The following is a 19,573-nucleotide window of genomic DNA, read 5'->3' as shown; positions in this document are numbered from 1 at the left end:
CAAACTCCTTCCTTCCTTCCTTCCTCCCTCCCTTCCTTCAACATTTGAATGAGTACATGTGTTAACCACTGTGCAAACACAGAAGAGAGCCTCCCAATGACAGAGGATAAATGAAGACCCCACATTATCATCAGACTTTTGGAAACCATTAGGAAAAGAGTAACTTGGGCAGTCCCCTTTGATCCAGCCTGGCCTTGCTGGAAACAAAACACCAGTCCAGCTTCAGGTATTCTCTACCTCTGACCTGCAAGTTAATACCTAAAATGATGGCTGCTATGTCCCTCAGACATTTTGTGTCCTGTTTTCCGCCAAAAAACTTACACCATGTAATGTTGGATTCACTATGGTATTGTTTAACTTTCAATTCTGAAATAATTTTAGATTTCCAGAAGAGTTGCAACAATATAGTAAGGAGAATTCCCTATGCCCTTCACCCAACTTCCCCTAATGCTAACATTTTTTATAACTATATTAGTAAAATTATCAAAACTAAGAAAGTAACACTGACTCAGTACTATTAACTAAACCACGGACCTTATTAAGACACCAGTTTTTCACAAATGTGCCCTCTCAGTTCAGGATTCTACAATGCATTTAGTGGTCATGCCTCCTTAGGCTTCTCCAATTTGGAACCGTTCTTGGGTCTTTCCTTACAATGAACAGTACAGATCACATATTTTGTAGACTGTCCCTCAGTCTGGTTTTGCCTCTTTTCTCATGACTGGATTAAGATTATGGATTTTTGGGGGGAACATCAAGAGGTGAGGAGCTCTTCTCAGTGCACTGTATCAGTGGACGCATGGGGCTATGTCTAATTACTGGGGGGGGTAACTCTGATCTCTTGATTAAGGTGCTTTCTGCTGGGTTTCCCCATTGTAAAGTTACTATTTTCCCCTTTATAATTTATAAATATATTAGAGAAGATACATTGAGACTATACAGATCCTGTTTCTCAAATTTTCCACCTATCACTATAGCATTCATTGGTAGATCTTGATTGCAGCAACCCTTACTGTAGTGTTCTAATGGTGAGTTTTCATTTTCCCCATGTCTTCTACACTTCTTAATTTCAATTCTTCTTTAAGGAAGAGTTGCCCTTCTTCCCCTTTCATTTATTCATTAAATCATTTATTATTTATCATATTGTCATTGTATTTGTCATTAACATTTTATTCTCTGAATTATAACTCAGTACTATTGTTATTTATTTTGATGCTCAAATAGTTCTAGCTTTGGCCATGAGAAGGTAATTCAGGTTGGCTTCTGTATCCTTTCAACATGCCCTCATCTTTTTAAAATTTCATTTTAAATACTTCCTTATCTCTGGCACCAGAAGTTGTTCCAGGCTCATTTTCTATTTGCCCTGCCCCAGCTCTGGAATCAACCACTTTTCCAAGGAGCCCAGGTTCCTTTTACAGAAGAATGGTATTTAGAAATCAAGACTAGGACCTAGATGTACTCACTGCAGCTGGATGTCACTGCTTCTAGGCCCTGTCAGCAGAGAGAGCTGGAAATATATGTCCGAATGCTAAAACACATGTATACCCCCCCATATTTATTCTTGTACCTTTCTATATGTATATGTGTTTTTAAAAAACCCATGAATTCATACTGATACTTCCCACTCCACTCCAGGGTTCAGTCTAGTGTTATTTTGATACTATTTTTATTCATACAAGGTTGAGCAACTCTGACAAAATTCTGAAGATATAAAAAGTTTCTTTCCTCTGCAGTAATTTGTCATTTGTGTGGGGAGTAAGCGAACTCGCCCTCATAACATACCTTGAGTTTGTCAGATCAATCATGATTTTCAACATTCTTAAACACAGTAGGATAAAAAAATCTTTCTCAAAGAATCTCTAACTTAATTTTAAGAAAGTTTAATATGAAATCATAAGACATTTTAGAAACAAATGACAACTCGTCCTTCAACATGGTTTAGCAGTTATAATCAAATCCAAAAAAACATTTATGTCATGCCTACACTGGATCAGGCATTACATACTCGGTATTTTTTTTTTTTTAAGATTTTATTTATTTATTTGACAGAGAGAGACAGAGTGAGAGAGGGAACACAAGCAGGGGGAGTGGGAGAGGGAGAAGCAGGCTTCCCGCGGAGCAGGGAGCCCGATGTGGGGCTCGATCCCAGGACCCTGGGATCATGACCTGAGCTGAAGGCAGACGCTTAACCGACTGAGCCACCCAGGCACCCACTTGGTATTTTTTTAATATATTATTTCATTTAATTGTGATGACAGCCCTGTAAGATGTGACTGTCCTTGTCTTACAAACAAAGGAAACTGAAGTTCAGAGTGGTTAAATGACTTGCCCAAGTATCACTAGCTATGAGTGGCTTAGCCAGTATTCAAATACAGGTTTTTTAAGCTGCAAGCCAGGTGTTTTTTTTTTTGTTTTTGTTCTTTACTGTATCACAGATGTTCCAAGAATGTCACCAGACAGAGAAGTTTAATTCAACTCAAAGTTGGAGGTAAGGCTGTCATAAACCCAGGAAAAATCTTTTACGTTAATAAGAGAGGAGAGGTTTTCTAATTTATCCCTCTGCCAGCAGAACTTGGCGATTGAGGGCTTTCTCTTCTACACTATTAGATGCTATGTCAACAGCATCCTTCATAAGCGAATGGAAATAACTGTCTACAAAGCAAATGTCAGAAATATATAACTACATTCATTTTAGGAATCCATATTCTCTTTAAGAATGCACAATGTGTTGAATAGACATCTTGTCCTTTCATGTGAGATGACGTGTGACCACACCCCTAACACGAAGGAACATTCTCCAGGGGTTTTACTCTTAACAGTGCTTTTGAGATTTCCTAATATATCCATATTCTCTCACCTGGTTTCTGTGGGGCTTAAAATGTCTACAGAAGAGAGGGTTTGGAGTAGATTGTTTAACCACAGAACTGATTCAATTACTGTTGACGGACTCTCATGAAAATGAACTTGGCCTCAAAAGGTGAGTCCTCTAATTACCTCTTATCTAACTCACCAGTAACAGACTGGATATATTTGAAAACAGTACTAGAACTGCTATTATTGTCTGCTTATTTTGAAAGTGACTGATTGACCTTTATCTTACCAATAACAGATGCCAATTATTATTACTGTCATCACTAAATTATCTAAGTTATCTGCGCCCAAATATCATTAACAAAGGGCCAATGTTTTAGGAATAACAGGACCTTACACAGAGTAAATAAGCTGATCCTGATGATTACTGTCTGATGGGAACTAAGCACAGAAGAATTCTGCTGTACTTGCCGGAATGAAATAGATCAAACATGAGCAATCATACAAACCACCTGGACAATGTGTTAAAATGCAGATTCTGATTCAACAGGTCTAGGGTTGGGCTTGATACTCTGCATTTCTAATAAGCTCCAAAGTGATGCTCATGCTGCTGGTCCCCAGACCTCTCTTCAAGTAGCCAGGAAACAGAGAACAAAACAAAGGTTGTGAGAAACATACAGAAGATGTTCAACAGTCTGTCACTGTTACTGTTGCAAAATGATTATAGTTACTAAATACTTTCAGGATTTTTATTTAAATGACCTAAAGACTAAATAAAAGAAGTCATTAGGTAAACTAACTTTTTCTGAAAAGGGAAAAAACAAAACATTGAAAACCAGTCTTTGAGCTAAGGAAAAGTACACGACTTCTAAGAAGCAACACCACACTGAGGCAATTTCAAATCTCCAGCAGTGTGTTATAATGTCTAATTTATAATTAAAAACATTCTCCTACAGAGCAGCAGATGGCTTTAGGGTTAATTTTATCCTCGTTTCTAAAATTACCAGTAGAATTCAGATACCCAGGCTCGCTGGAGAGATACACCTCTTCTGTAATTATTATAATAGGAGCAGAGAAGACAATCGAAGTGAAAGCTGACAAACGAAGGATGGCGATGGAGATGAAGCTGACACGTGACACCAGCGCCACAGGGGTTGGCCGGCACTGACGTCACCGTGTGCTCTGCTGCCCGCCAGCTGCACAGCTTCCTTCCAAACGTCAGTGACCCCCTCTCTACCTGACAGGAGGGCAACGGGAATGGTGACCACAGCTGAGATGAAATGTGATCCTGCTGACCAGTGTGAGGCATCGATTTGTGCAATGAGGGAGTTCAGTGAGCTAAGGAGCAAATAAATGGTCTTCCTTAGCCCCAAATGGAGTGGAGAGCAGGGAGGGAGAAGAAGAAGGGAAAAACAAAACAAAACAAAACAAAACTCAACAAAACCCTCTGAGCCGTCTTCCATAGCCCAGGCTTAATGTGTTCCTGGTGCTCAGTGGGCTTGAGGGATAAAGCAGAGGTCCTACTGTGCTTGCTGACGCAGAGCTCTTTTTACATAATACCAGTGGCAGGAGGATAGCAAATAGAAGACTTCTAATAAATATTTTACTACCTCAGCCTCCCCTAGTCTTTTTTTGATTCCAGGATATAAAGCTGGAATTATATACACAGAAACCCTGTCTCAAGGTCTTCTTGTGAACAGGAAGATTGTTAGAAACAATAATGAGACATAATGGGTTACTCGGAGGTCATGGGTCAATTCAGAAAGGAAGCATCCCTCTTGGGGCCAAAGACAAGTGACTTGTAATACACAGGTCAGATCTATCAGGCTATTACACATCACTATGTTTAAGGTCCCTCTTAGAAAAAAAGATTCATATCAAGTACAGACAATTTAGAATATAAATGATAAACTTGTCTTATTCCTTTGAGATTTGTATTAATAAGGCTTTAAGGCCTTGGTAATTAAAAAACATGGTGAGGGGGGTTATATGGTTATCAGAATTTTCAGGACTTGTTTTCACATGGAATCAATTATATACTGAATACAAAGAATAGCTACCTTTTACTGAGTATTTACATGATGCCAGGAACTTTAATTAACAATTTATTTAACAAACACTTAAATAGCATTAACTATGTGCCAGGCACTGTTCTACGTACTTTGCAAATATTACCTAGTAACTGCTGTGAGATATGAACTTCAATCATTCCTTCTTCACAGATAAGGAAACTGAGAACAGAGATATTAGGTAATGTGTCCAAGGTCACCCAACTAGTAAGTGGCATAACCATGATTCAAAGCCAGGTAGTCTGGTTCTAGAGACCATATTCTTACCTACTAGCCCCCTGTCTCTAACATTATCATGAATCCCCGCAATATTCCTGAGAAACAGATTAATCTGTTTCATACATACAGAAACAGAGGCTCAGTGAGTATAAATAATCAGCCCAAGGTCACACAGCCACTAAGGGGCACAGCCAGAGTCTCCACCAATACTGTCTGCTATCACACTCCACATTCTTTACGTAGAAGCCTTGTTTGAATGGTGATATTTTCTGAAAACTTCCTCCAACTAGTTCATACACTTTTATCTTTATCTAAGTATTTATTATAAACATTTCAGATTAGGAAAGGTGAAGAATAAAACTAAATGTCCTTCATCTATTTATTCTCAACTTGATGCCTGACCAGTCATAGCCAAAATAGGAGGAAATATTACAACTACTACAATTAATGAAAGCCAATATTTCTTTGCATTCTGCCTTGTATTCTGCAAAGGCCGGAGGTCTCATAATTGAGGCAATGAACACATGTGGGTATGGATGGATCCATGGCTCATCAGTGTCTGAAGTCTTTATCCACAGGAGGAGCATAAATTAGAAAATGATTTCAAAGTCATGTTTCTGTACTTATTAAAGTAAACCATATTTTACACTTCTACCCCATTTTCTTTTTTGTAAATTACAAAATATTGTAATTTACACCTAGTTTTGGTTTGCACTTTCTCTTCAATTTCAACATACAAGATGGCTAAAATAGTTCATTTATTCAGCCCATTTAGCAATTAAAAGAGATCTTCATAAGGAGAACAAGCGAAGTATAATTTGAGGGAGTAATTCTGCCTTTTATTCTGAGTTCTTGCAATCTTTCCATCGAGTCCCATCTTTCCTACATGCGTTGGAATTCTTTAAAATTCAAGAAGATTCCTCAGAGATCAGAAGATGATGTTTTTAAAGGAAAGCAGTACTATAAAAAAGTTATAAAATCTATGGATAAAAATAAACATCCGGGAGAAATTCTTTAAGCATATAGAAACACATATAAACTCTGATGTGGAATTCTTCATGATGTAGCTCTGCCTACCTGTCCAGGCTCCTTCCCTGTCATTTGTCACTGGCACTCAGGTCCCACTAGCTCTGGTCCACAGCTTCCCTACACAATCTGAGTCCTCTGGCCTGCCCGCCTTTGCATATGTTGAGACCTGCTTGGATCTGCCTTCCCTACCTCACACCCCTTTTGCTTTTCTCTCCTTCTGTCCCCTTCTTAATCAAGGCTTAGCTAATCACTTCCCTGGTTCTTCCAGGAAGAGCTCGTCTTTCCCCTAGCCTCATGGCCTTCACAGTTGTCTTCTTGTATTACATTTAGTCAAAGCTCTGGTTTTGGGTTAACTCCTCCAGGTGAGAGCAGAATTGAACTTTTTTGCACTATAATCGTTTTTGTCTTGAAATACTTCAATCTCCAGGACTTAGCCTAGGAGTATAGTAGATGCTTCATAAACGTTTACTAAAATTAGGGGTAAACGGTGGTGAGGATGACAGAAAAACGTGGACAAGACGATATCTGAGTGCTAAGATATACTGTGTGCGTGCGCACGCATGTGTGTCTCCACTGAGGTAATGGAATCAATGAGACTCGATGGATAAATACTGAATGATAAAACCCAAAATTCGGTTAGTGAGTAACCCTTGAGGAAAAACTTACCAATAATGCTTGAAAACTCAGAATCTTTGCTTCCTGAGGTCAGAGACCTAGCTGTGAATACCACATAATGACATTAGAGATACTGAGTTTATCTACCTATATTATATGCCAAAATTATAGGAGACACAGGCAAAACTTGGTTATAACCTTAAAGGCATATTCTGTGTATTTTGTTTGCAAGTTTCTTTGGTGTTCTACTTTGACATTTTCTTTTGAGATGTTAGTGACAGAGCACTCTGTAATTTCTATAGCATATGACTCACACCGCTAACCTTTCTCTGCCTAAAAAGACTCCCAGAACTCCTTGGAAGTATGTTTTTGTGAATTTTTTGTTTTAGACATAAAGGAATATGAAGGTGAAGGAGTAGTTTCCTCTTTCTTTCTACAGAGTTAAGGACTTGAAAAAACAAGAGCCTTCTCTGAAGACGACAATTTGAGGGCAGCAGATGCTTCCAACAAGTAAACAAAAAGTCCCAGGGAAGTGCACTCCTGAAGAATGGCAAACAGGAGTGAGATGAATGAGACCAAAAGAAGAAGAGAAAAAAACAAAACTACAAATGGGAGAAGTGAACACACATAAGAAACTATGGAAACACCAATACTGTGGATTGCACTTTCAAAACAGAAAAGACAAATCAATACAAATCTTTATATATATAATGGGAATGAAACAGATTAACTTAAAAAACTGTCTTATTCGGGCAATCCCATTAGAAAAAAAAAAGTCATAGCCTGCAGAATGGAAAATCCATTACCTCCCTGAACCATATGTAACATTGGCATTTAAAATTAATGATTAACTTTGACAAAGCAGGAAAAAATGTCCAATGGAAAAAAGACAGTCTCTTCAACAAATAGTGTTGGGAAAATTGGACAGCCACATGCAGAAGAATGAAACTGGACCATTTCCTTACACCACACACAAAAATAGACTCCAAATGGTTGAAAGACCTAAACGTGAGACAGGAGTCCATCAAAATCCTAAAGGAGAACACAGGCAGCAACCTCTTCGACCTCAGCCGCAGCAACTTCTTCCTAGAAACATCGCCAAAGGCAAGGGAAGCAAGGGCAAAAATGAACTATTGGGATTTCATCAAGATAAAAAGCTTTTGCACAGCAAAAGAAACAGTCCACAAAACCAAAAGACAACTGACAGAATGGGAGAAAATATTTGCAAATGACATATCAGATAAAGAGCTAGTATCCAAAATCTATAAAGAACTTATCAAACTCAGCACCCAAAGAACAAATAATCCCATCAAGAAATGGGCAGAAGACATGAACAGACATTTTTCCAAAGAAGACATCCAAATGGCCAACAGACACATGAAAAAGTGCTCAACATCGCTCGGCATCAGGGAAATCCAAATCAAAACCTCGATGAGATACCACCTCACACCTGTCAGAATGGCTAAAATTAACAAGTCAGGAAATGACAGATGTTGGCGGGGATGCGGAGAAAGGGGAACCCTCCTACACTCTTGGTGGGAATGCAAGCTGGTGCAACCACTCTGGAAAACAGTATGGAGTTTCCTCAAACAGTTGAAAATAGAGCTACCCTAAGATCCAGCAATTGCACTACTGGGTATTTACCTCAAAGATACAAATGTAGGAATCTGAAGGGGTACGTGCACCCCAATGTTTATAGCAGCAATGTCCACAATAGCCAAACTGTGGAAAGAGCCAAGATATCCATCGACAGATGAATGGATAAAGAAGATGTGGTATATATACACAATGGAATATTATGCAGCCATCAAAAGAAATGAGATCTTGCCATTTGCAACGACGTGGATGGAACTGGAGGGTGTTATTATGCTGAGTGAAATAAGTCAATCAGAGAAAGACATGTATCATATGACCTCACTGATATGAGGAATTCTTAATCTCAGGAAACAAACTGAGGGCTGCTGGAGTGGTCGGGGGTGGGAGGGATGGGGTGGCTGGGTGATAGACATTGGGGAGGGTATGTGCTACGGTGAGCGCTGTGAATTGTGCAAGACCGTTGAATCACAGATCTGTACTTCTGAAACAAATAATGCAACATATGTTAAGAAAAAAGAAAAAGAAGAAGATAGCAGGAGGGGAAGAATGAAGGGGAGTAAGTCGGAGGGGGAGATGAACCATGAGAGACGATGGACTCTGAAAAACAAACTGAGGGTTCTAGAGGGGAGGGGGGTGGGGGGATGGGTTGGCCTGGTGATGGGTATTAAGGAGGGCACGTTCCGCGTGGAGCACTGGGTGATATGCACAAACAATGAATCATGGAACACTACATCAAGAACTAATGATGTAATGTATGGGGATTAACATAACAATAAAAAAATTTTTTAAAATTAATTATTAACATTAAAGTAAGAGTTAAAGTAAAGTAAGTAAAAATTAATTATTTGCTTTCCCTCAAATGCCCAAAGCAAAAACTAATGGGAAATGGCATAGAACTATACCAGTTACATGCACAAATCAGACGCTTTTAACTTCTATTTTATACCACAATGCAGCAAACCAAGACTGCTGTTTTGTCCCTAAGCTTAGGAGTCCAATGAGTATCCAGCCTAGCTAGTCAGCAAATCATTTCTTGGTCAGCTCCTCTCATCTGGATGTCCCTCTGTTCCTCTTTAACAATCCTAGAACAAAACACCACCACTTGCAACTTTGCTAAGCTTTCGCTTCAAGCCCCTTATCTTCTCCGATACCCTAACTGAAATCAATCTCCCTCCCACACCTACAACCACTGCTGCTGCTACTCTCGCCCAGACCCACATTTTCCTAACTGGACTACTGCCTTCGATTCCTTATCAATCTTCTTGCCTTCAGTCTCACCCACGCCTCCTGCCCGTCTTCAGCCTGCTGCCAGAAAGAAACCTTCTTCCAACATGCAAAGATAATCATAATAGCCCAGTCCCACCTTCACTTCCATCCCACCCTACAATTTTCAATAGGTTGCACTCCGTATTTCCAACAGAATAAACTCGGAAATCTTTTTCATGGCATTCAAGGCCCTTCATGTTCTGCTCTTTGCCTACCTGTTCCTCCTGCGTCGATTCCCTGTGCCTACACATGTTACATTTCACCAATGCTGAGCTACAGGTCCCCACCAACCAGTCTCAACCTCTTTCCCTTACACCTGTGGTGTTTACACAGTTTGCCTGTGTGCGGTACCCTACTTCCGTTTATCCTCCTGGCAAGCTTCTAACTCATCCCTCAAGCCTCAGTTCAACTAGTTCCCTCTTTGTGAAGCCATCAGGTAGACTGCTATTCCTTCACCCAGATTCCTATTGCATTTGGTACATACATTTTTGGGGAACTTAGTGTATTTTAATTATTTTTATCTCCCCACTAGACTTTTAGAATCAGAGGATTTGTATCCCCAGGATACCTAGCATAGCACAGTACCTGACACATAAATATTTACTGAATTCTTGACCATATGGATAAAGGAACTTGGACTATAAAATATAAAACCTTTTACAGTTGTGAAAAGTGTAGGAGAAAAACTAGCAAAATAATCTCTCTACCCTCAACCTCCATGTTATAACTCAAAACCTTATTGTATCAGAGCCAGGCATTAGACTTCTATCACTGTCTTTTCTCCGGCTGTGACCTCTCTGCACAATCACCCATAACCAGGAGGGCAGGCAGAGCACCAGCGTGCTCCTGTATGGCTCTTCTGGTCCGGCTATCAGTCCCCTACCTCACACACACACCCAGACAAACGGACCTCCTCCAGCAGGGCACAAGGGACCTGGCCACAAATCAGACCCCAGTCCTGCCACCGTGTACATTAGTAATAAACCGATTTCTCTTACTTGTCACTACACTTAGAACTATGAGTAAAACACACTTTAAGAAATCCTGATGTCACTGGTAGAAATGTTCCTGAACCTCTGCCTGCACACACACCAAGTACAGTGGCTCGTGTCTGGTCACGTTAGAGCCAGCTGCGTCCCAGCTACCTGCTAGCTTGATGTTCATGTTGCTATCCAGCAGGAGATTTTCAGCCTTGAGATCCCGGTGCACAATCTTCCGACCATGACAATAATCAACAGCGGACAGGATTTGCCAGAATTTGCGCCTGGCCTCAGACTCATTTAACCGGCCATGATTAGCAAGGTAGTCTGTAAAAAAGGAGAGAATTTAGGATTATTCACCAAAACCAACCAACAAAAAATCCCCACTATTAATAGGTAGAATTTTTTCTCCTCAAAAAGCTATCTTTTTATTTATCTTATTGTAAGTCCAGTGTAGTTTATATACACTGCTATATTAGTTTCAGGTGTACAATACAGTGATTCAACAGTTCCATATATTACTCAGTGCTCATCAAGATAAGTGTACTTTAATCCCCTTCACCTATTCAAAAGCTTTCTAAATGAATAGGAGTGAGTGTTCAAGTAACATGCTGTTTTCCAAGTTCCCTGCCTTGAGAAAAGTAATTCCAATCATATTTCACTGGAGTCCAGATAAATGGAGAGAGCCCAAGACCAGACAACAGCAAGTGGCATAATATTCACAGTATAATTCACAATGCTTTTTTAGTCTAAGCACTCTCTGTTCTGTTTATAAGTTTATTGAATATTTTTCCTAACCACGTTTAAAAAACAAAATTTATGTAAAAAAAAAAAAACCAACAAAAACCCCATGACATCCCATCAGACAAAAGATATCTTTCTTTTAAGCAATCATTTCCTGCAGTTATTATAGAAGCCACCTGTAACATAAGATACAGTGGTCCCTGGAAGTAGCTTAAATAATTCACACTCTGTTTTGTTTGGTGGAGCACTTACCCAAGACTTGTTCTCTAAATCAAACATGATAGCCGTGTTCTCTAAGCAAATATACTTTGCAAGATACATTAGCTATCTTTGTATAATGTTATAATCTCTACTAAAGCAGTTTATCTGAAAATTAGTTCTGCATATGTTTACATGAACTCAACAAAACGAAACATTATAGCTCATTCAAGTTTCTCCTGAACATCTAAAAGGCCTCTGAAATGATCTTTTGAGGGGGAAGGGTCAGCAGAAATCTCGAAAGGCTTTTCTAAAATTTAAGATTATTTTCCCAACTTAGGAATTGTATGGGTGAATGAATATTCAGACATCTCCATATATTTTCTGCTCTAGGCTATGGGGTTTACTGATATTTAGAGTCCATGGCTTTGGCTCAGGACATCCTCAATATTTATTATAAAATTAATATTTGTACAGCACTTTACAGTTTATAAAGCATGTTCGTATCACTGTATCCCTCTTAATCTTCCTAAAAACCCCCTATGATAACTATTATTCTAATTTTCATTTTATAGATGAGGAAGCTGAAGATCAGAGGGGTTATGTAATCTGGCTGAATTCATACAACTGGTAAATGAATGGTTACTTCACTGTAACCATGAAGAGGCACTGTTCTCAACCCACGCTCAAGTTAATAAACTTTAAAAAATCGTATCAAGCTTCCTTACTAGACTCGGGCTGAAATCCTACCCTTTCAAACCCTGCTCAAATGCCACCTTGCCCTTAAACAGTTCCTCGTCACTTCAAGTAGAACTAATCTCTACACTCTGAACTCCTTATCACTGACAACACATTGGCTCACACTGTAGTTACCTGCATATATCACATAAATATCTCAAAGTGCGTATGTGTTTGGGTGTACACACACACACACACACACACAGCCTTAATTCTAACACACTGTGTGTTAGAAAATAAGATACCTTCACTTAAGCTTTCTGAAGATAGGGGCCATATTATTTTCTTTGGTACTTCCCACACTGCTTTAGTACTATGTACAAAACATCAGAGGCACGGTTTTTATTAAATACTTAGCTGATTAAGGTCTGGTCATGGATGGTATCATCAACCATTATAAAATATAGAATATTAGTACTATACATGTTAGACGCTTTAAATGTAAGCAGACAGACCTAAATGTGTCTAGGAACATAAAATCCTAGAAGTGAGCACAGGCAGTAATTTCTCTGACATCAGCTATAGGAAAACAAAACAAAAAAAGGCAAAATCAGACTTATAAATACAGAGAACAGACTAGACTGATGGTTGCCAGGCAGACGAGGGTGTGGGGTTGGGTTAAATGGGTGAAGGGGAGAGGGAGATACAGGCTGAAATGAGTAAGTCATAGGAATAAACAGCAGAGCGTAAGGAATATAGTTAGTCAATGATACTATAATAGTGATGTAATGGGACAGACAGTAGCTATACTTGTGGAGAACATAGCATAATGTATAAACTTGTCAAATCACAGAGTTGTACACGTGAAACTAACGTAACATTGTGTGTCAATTACACTCAAATAAAAAAAATGGGGCGCCTGGGTGGCTCAGTCGTTAGGCGTCTGCCTTCGGCTCAGGTCATGATCCCAGGGTCCTGGGATCGAGCCCCGCATCGGGCTCCCTGCTCGGCGGGAAGCCTGCTTCTCCCTCTCCCACTCTCTCTGCTTGTGTTCCCTCTCTCACTGTGTCTCCCTCTCTCTCTATCACATAAATAAATAAAATCTTTTAAAAAAAATGTAAGGAGACATTTTGTATATGTTTCTTCATCTGCTATGATCACAAATTGAGATGATCAGCTCCCCATATTTTCCTTTTGCCTTTACAGAGCACACATACTAGCCATTCAGAATTCTACAGGGGAAAAAAAATCATTTAAGAATATATAGACTTTTCAGTCAGAATGTCCAAACTGTCATCAGAGTGACTATGTCTAAGTTAACTACCAAGTAAACAATGTACTATCTGTTCATAAGAGTAAACCAGAGCCTCATTTCTATACTGGATGAACGGGGAAATCTATAACAAAGGGTTGGCCCCGTGGGCAAATATAACTTACTGAGGGAAATGCAATGTGTTTTCCATAAAGGATTATCTTTTGGCTAGTTACTAGTGTTAATTTTGCAGAAATTCCACACCAAATGCCATTTAAGCTGTAGCTCTAAAGAGACAATTTTTTCCTAGACAAATAAATGACTTCTTCAGAGAGACAAAATTTCTTTCTGTTGAAAATGCTGAGTCAGGGACTCCTGGGTGGCTCAGTCAGTTAAGCATCTGCCTTTGGCTCGGTCATGCATGATCCCAGGACCCTGGAATAGTGTCCCACATCAGGCTCTTTGCTCAGTGGGAAGCCAGCTTCCCCCTCTGCCTGCCGTTCCCCCTGCTTGTGCTTTCTCTCTACACAAATAAATAAAATCTTTATAAAAAAAAGAAAAGAAAATGCTCATTCAATGTGAGTTAATGGGAAAAATTTTTGTGATTCTGGCAACACAGAGAAACCTAACAGATCCAATGTGAACAGATATAAGTATATGGGGGAAAGAACAACAACAAACTGTCACTTACAAAATGAGTCCTAGGAAGTGCAAGAGAATCTAGAGTACAGATGTTTTTGAAGCCATCAGTCCAAATTAATACCACCCTAGCCAGGGGGGGAAGAAAAGCTTTGGAGCCTGGCAGGAAAGGTACTGGGGGGGGGGGGGGTGGGCGGGAGGAATGGTATGCCTGAACCTAAAATTACCATGTAAAGCTAGAATCGCATAACAATAAATATACAACACATTGTGAGAAAAATGACAACATCCACGTTCCAGAGATTAAGACTGCCTGTTTAAAGAGGTTGGTGTGTTCACTCCTCCCTTCCTCATTCTGTATGTTTTCTGCAGTGTGGGCATCCCTGAAAACTGTACCATCTGCTGAGAAATCAGTAACAGAAGTAACTGAGGTAAAAACCTGTGGCCGAAATCACACTGGTTTAGGTATACTTCCTCATCCTCTGTGAGGGGCACTGTTCTCAACCCACGCTGAAGTTAATATACAAGGTCCTCAAGGTAACATGCAAAAAGCATATTCATGTTTCACAAGAAAAACTTAATTATGGTTACAGAACAAACTTGAGTGTAACAGCAATTTTCCATACTAATTGCCTGTATGCGTATTTTTGATGGGTAGTTAAAAAATTGTTTTATCCTATGTTTAAATTTGTTCTGATAAGTGAAATGTAATTTTGTTGACTTTAATAAGAAAACTTTTTAAGGTTATATTTTGTATGTCCTTTCCTCACTTTGCTTTTACAGTAATTGATTTTTATTGTATTTTACAAAAATCATGGTCTGTGACAAATTGGACAATTAAAAAAATTGGTCTTTCAATACTGGTAATTTGAGAAATACTGGTATAGACAAGTAAATAGGCAATTGCAATACACCATGATAAAGGCTAGCACAGGAATAAATATATCCGAATAAAAATTTTTGCAGGTATCTTTTAAAATTTTCTATTTTTTATTATGAAAATTTCAAACATACATGAGTAGAGAAAATAGTATGATGAATCTCCCAGATTTAAGAGTTGTCAACATTTTGCCATACTTCATATATCTTTTTTTTTCCGTAGTAACCTAAAGCAAATGCTTGCATCACTTTGTTTCACCCTAAATACTTTTCTGTGTTATCTTAAAAAAATTTTTTTTTCTTACATAACCATAATACCATCACCACACCTAACAAAATTAACAATTTCTTAATATCATCTAATTCACCGTCTGAATTCAAGTCTCCTCAGTTGGCTTACTGGAATCAGGATCCAAACAAGACGTACATTTTTTTTTTTTTAAAGAGAGAGAGCTGGGGAGGGGGAGAGAGAAAACCTTAGGCAGCTCCACGCCCAGCACGGAGCCTGATGTGGGGCTCGACCTCACAACCCCGAGATGAGGACCTGAGCTGAAGCCAAGAGTCAGACATTTAACCGACGGAGCCACCCAGGTGCCCCAAGATGTACATTCCGTCTTTGCTTATTTTGTCTTTGGAATCCTTTTCTTTTGGAACAGCCTTCCTCCCTCCCCTTTTCCTCTGCTACTGACTTACTGGATTTGTCTTTTACTTCCTCATGATCTCACTTAACTTATTCTCTTATTTCCTGTATTTCCAATAATTTGGAATTCAAGTATGAAGAATAGAATAGATGCAAGTTTAATTTTTTTGGAGGGTGGCAAGAATACGTCACAGGTGCATCTACTTGGAGGACTACAGCATCTGGTTCTCCCGCTTCGAGGAGTGCTAAGGTTGGTCACTGAGCTATGGGGGTGATAGCTTGATCCTTCAATTAAACATTCTCATCTCTTTTTCCTAACACGGTTCTTAGAGGCCTTGTTAAAACAGATTGCTGGGACCTACCTCTAGAGTCTCTGACACAGCAAGTGCTGGAAAAGGCCCAAGAATTTATGTATTTTTTATAAGTATCCAGGTGATGCTTAAGATACTGGAACAGGGGCTGTACTTGGAGAACCACAGCACTAATTTTAGTATTCACTGGTGGTTGAACCTGAACCAGTTACTTCGTTAGAGGTTGCAAAACTGTGACTTTCTAATTATTTTATTCCTGCCACATCTATTAGATGAAATTCTTCTGTTGTCAATTAGGGCTATTTAGTTATCCTGAACTATAACTAAAATAAGTCAGGAAGGATAAGTGCTTAATTCTTCCTCCTTAAGTTAAACCAATTTTCAGAGTAAGGGGTTGGTACACTGGCTACCTCCAATGATAACTATTAAGATTTGTGTTTGTTTATTTTTGTTTTTCTTCTATTTTAGGATTCTCTTAAGTATCATAATGGGTGCATGGATTCTTATATACTCAATTTATTTCAATTAATTACAGTCATTATTCTTTTTGATCCTCAAATTTTTCCATCTTTGACCAGTGAGAGCCCCTTTATAGGTTTTTGTTTTTTAAATCCAGAAATAATCAATGCCTTTGTTGCTTTCTGGCATAATAAATTTGTCTCATGCATAATTTGAATATTTCCTGCCCCAAACTTGGGATCAGTCACTTCTCTAAGAATCCTGGTTCTCTTCACTGGGGAATGATATCTGGGTGCTCAGGGTGTTTTTTATGGCAGGACTGGTATTACTTCTAAGACTTTTCAGAGACAGAGCTAAGAAAAAAAAAGTAATGACGTCACTCCATTTCAAATGTACCATTATAGGAATTACTTTTCTTTGATTTTTACATGTGTATTTCTTTTTCTCTTACAAAAAGATCCTCGTTCTTAACATAAATTACTTGTTTTATCCTATAATATACACGAAATAATGTCAAAATAGCTATGCTAATATCACTACTAACAATAAAATTACTGGATGAAGTTTAAAAGTTAAAATTTCATTGGAGTTCTTTTTAATATTGAGATTACACCATCCTAAGAACACACAGTGCAAAAAAATAAATAAAAAAGAATGAAAAGTCCAAATTCTATTGTTCTAAAGTTGTTTGAAAAGCTATCTCTTTGTGGTATATTTCTCCTGTGTTAAGTTTATTTTGTGAATATGTAAAACACTTACCTGATGTTTAAAATGACACCAAAATTAAAACTATGCAACAAGATATAATCCAAGAAGTCTTGCTTTTTATCCCTGTTCCCTTCCTCTGCCTACAGGTAACTTTTTATTAATTTTTGTTTACCCTTTGCTTCATTTGATATATATAATTATGTATATATAATTGTATTCTCCCCACTTCTTATACAAAAACATTTATCCTTTTTCTGTTTCATTTTATAGCAGTACATAGAAGTCTTCCATATTCCTTTTACATCATTGCAGATACTTCTAGTATTTAATAGTATGGGTTTTTTTATTTTTTATTTTTTAAGATGTTATTTATTTATTTGACAGAGAGAGAGAGAGAACAAAGCAGGGGAAGCGGCAGAGGGAGAAGCAGGCCCCCACTGAGCAGGAAGCCCGATGTGGGTCTCGATCCCAGGACCCTGGGATCATGACCTGAGCCGAAGGAAGACGTTTAACCGACAGAGCCACCCAGGCGGGGTTAAGGATGAAGGCTCAGGAGTTGGGCTGCCTGGGTTCAAATTCTGTCTTCACACTTGCTGACCATGTGACCTTGAGCACATTACATACCCCGCACCCCCCACACCAACCTCCGTTTGCTAATGCAAAAATGGGGATGATGATGATGATAATACATAGAATAACAACAGAACACTTCACAAGGTTATGTGAAGGTTAAATGGAAAAAGCAATTTAAAAAAAGAAAAAACCCTCTTCGTGGTGCCTGACATATATAAATGCTCAATAATGTTAGCTGCTATTATTTCAACTATGACTACTACTATTGTTGTTATTATATTATCAGGGGTTGACTCAGGCTACTTTCCTTTCCCAACTACTAACAACCCAAAAGCCCCTTATTTTTTTTATTTTTTTTTAAAGATTTTATTTATTTATTTGAGAGAGAGAGAATGAGAGATAGAGAGCACGAGACGGAAGAGGGTCAGAGGGAGAAGCAGACTCCCCGCCGAGCAGGGAGCCCGATGTGGGACTCGATCCCGGGACTCTAGGATCATGACCTGAGCCGAAGGCAGTCGCTTAACCAACTGAGCCACCCAGGCACCCTTATTTTTTTTTTTTAAGATTTCATTTATTTATATGAGAGAGAGAGTGAGAGAGAGAGAGCGAGCGAGCATGAACAGGGGGAGAGAGAGAGGGAGAAGTAGACTTCCCACTGAGCAGGGAGCCCAATGCAGGGCTCGATTCCAGGAACCTGGGATCATGACCTGAGCCGAAGGCAGATGCTTAACCGACTGAGCCACCCAGGTGCCCCCTTATGATATGATTTTTATGTTTCACATTCCACTGACATTGCTTTAAAGTCACCAGCAACTTCTCTAGGCTGAAGCCAATTACCTTTCCTCAGTTCTCATCTTTTATGACCTTTCAATTATATTTTATACTTAATTGGTTTCCAAAATAAACATCTCTCCCTATTGATTCTCTGTTTATAGTTTTTCTCCTTTTCTTTCACTAATTGACCTTTCCCTTTTATTTTTTTATTTTTTAAAGATTTTATTTATTTGCTTATTTGAGAGAGAGAGAATGAGAAACAGAGAGCATGAGAGGGAAGAGGGTCAGAGGGAGCAGCAGACTCCCTGCTGAGCAGGGAGCCCGATGTGGGACTCGATCCCGGGACTCCAGGATCATGACCTGAGCTGAAGGCAGTCACTTAACCAACTGAGCCACCCAGGCGCCCGACCTTTCTCTTTTAAACACATAAAACTACTACAGTCTAATTCTGGCCCTTTGCCTTTCTTTTTCTATACACCTTTCCTCACAGAATTGATCTAACTTATCACCTTCTTGTGGATCACCTCTGATCTGCTTCATTCTTAGCTGGATAATGTTAGTTCCCTTTCATACTCTTCTCACTTAGTTCCAGTCTCAGGGTGCCTCGTTAGTCACTCAGCAAAGATCTGTTTTAACACTCTGGCCTGGGACCTTTTGGTCACAGATCCTATTGGGAAGCTAATAAAAATTACACTTACATACAAACACACACATAAAACTTTGCAATTTCAAGGGGGGAGGTCTATAAAATCTTAGGTTTAATCAAGGTTCAGAACTCTGCCTTGGGGGATTTCATTCATCGATTAGAATTTTTATAAAAATAACCTCCAGATTAGCCAGGCACATTTGACCTTTCAACAATTACTCAACTGTGTACCTACGCAGATTTTCTTTCTACCGCTGAAGTGATATCAAGACTGAGCTCATCTTTCTTTTTATGAACTTCATTACCACCTTCTAAGTCACTGTAACCACCACCGCCAGAGTGGCATCCCATCTCTTCTCTTCCCCCAAGGATAAGAGGCAGCTTTCCCAGCATCTTGTCAAAGTGAAGAAACCCAGCCAGCTGCATTTCCTTAAGTTTTGGGGATGTCAGAATCTTTCAATCTTTCAATTTTAAGCTTAAAATTCTT

General features: G+C 39.0%; 1 protein-coding gene and 1 pseudogene across 9 annotated transcripts in view; both read right to left on the bottom strand.

Annotated features, from left to right (window-relative positions):
• LOC112840328 (DNA primase large subunit pseudogene) overlaps window positions 1–19,573 on the bottom strand; it is a 122,262-nt pseudogene that overhangs the window by 985 nt on the left and 101,704 nt on the right.
• The window catches only part of SIK2 (salt inducible kinase 2), a 121,767-nt gene that overhangs the window by 27,966 nt on the left and 74,228 nt on the right, over window positions 1–19,573 (bottom strand). For all 9 annotated transcript variants that reach the window (XM_025893658.2, XM_073903728.1, XM_073903729.1 and 6 more), the window contains one exon: window positions 10,751–10,912. In XM_025893658.2, coding sequence (XP_025749443.1) covers window positions 10,751–10,912 — 162 coding nt within the window. The remainder of the gene's footprint in view (window positions 1–10,750; window positions 10,913–19,573) is intronic.

This window comes from Callorhinus ursinus, unplaced genomic scaffold (assembly GCF_003265705.2).
Source record: "Callorhinus ursinus isolate GAN/ISIS: 27379988/994484 unplaced genomic scaffold, GSC_fseal_2.0 scaffold19, whole genome shotgun sequence".
Taxonomy (NCBI): Eukaryota; Metazoa; Chordata; class Mammalia; order Carnivora; family Otariidae; genus Callorhinus; species Callorhinus ursinus.
This window is presented reverse-complemented; position numbering and strand designations above follow the sequence as displayed.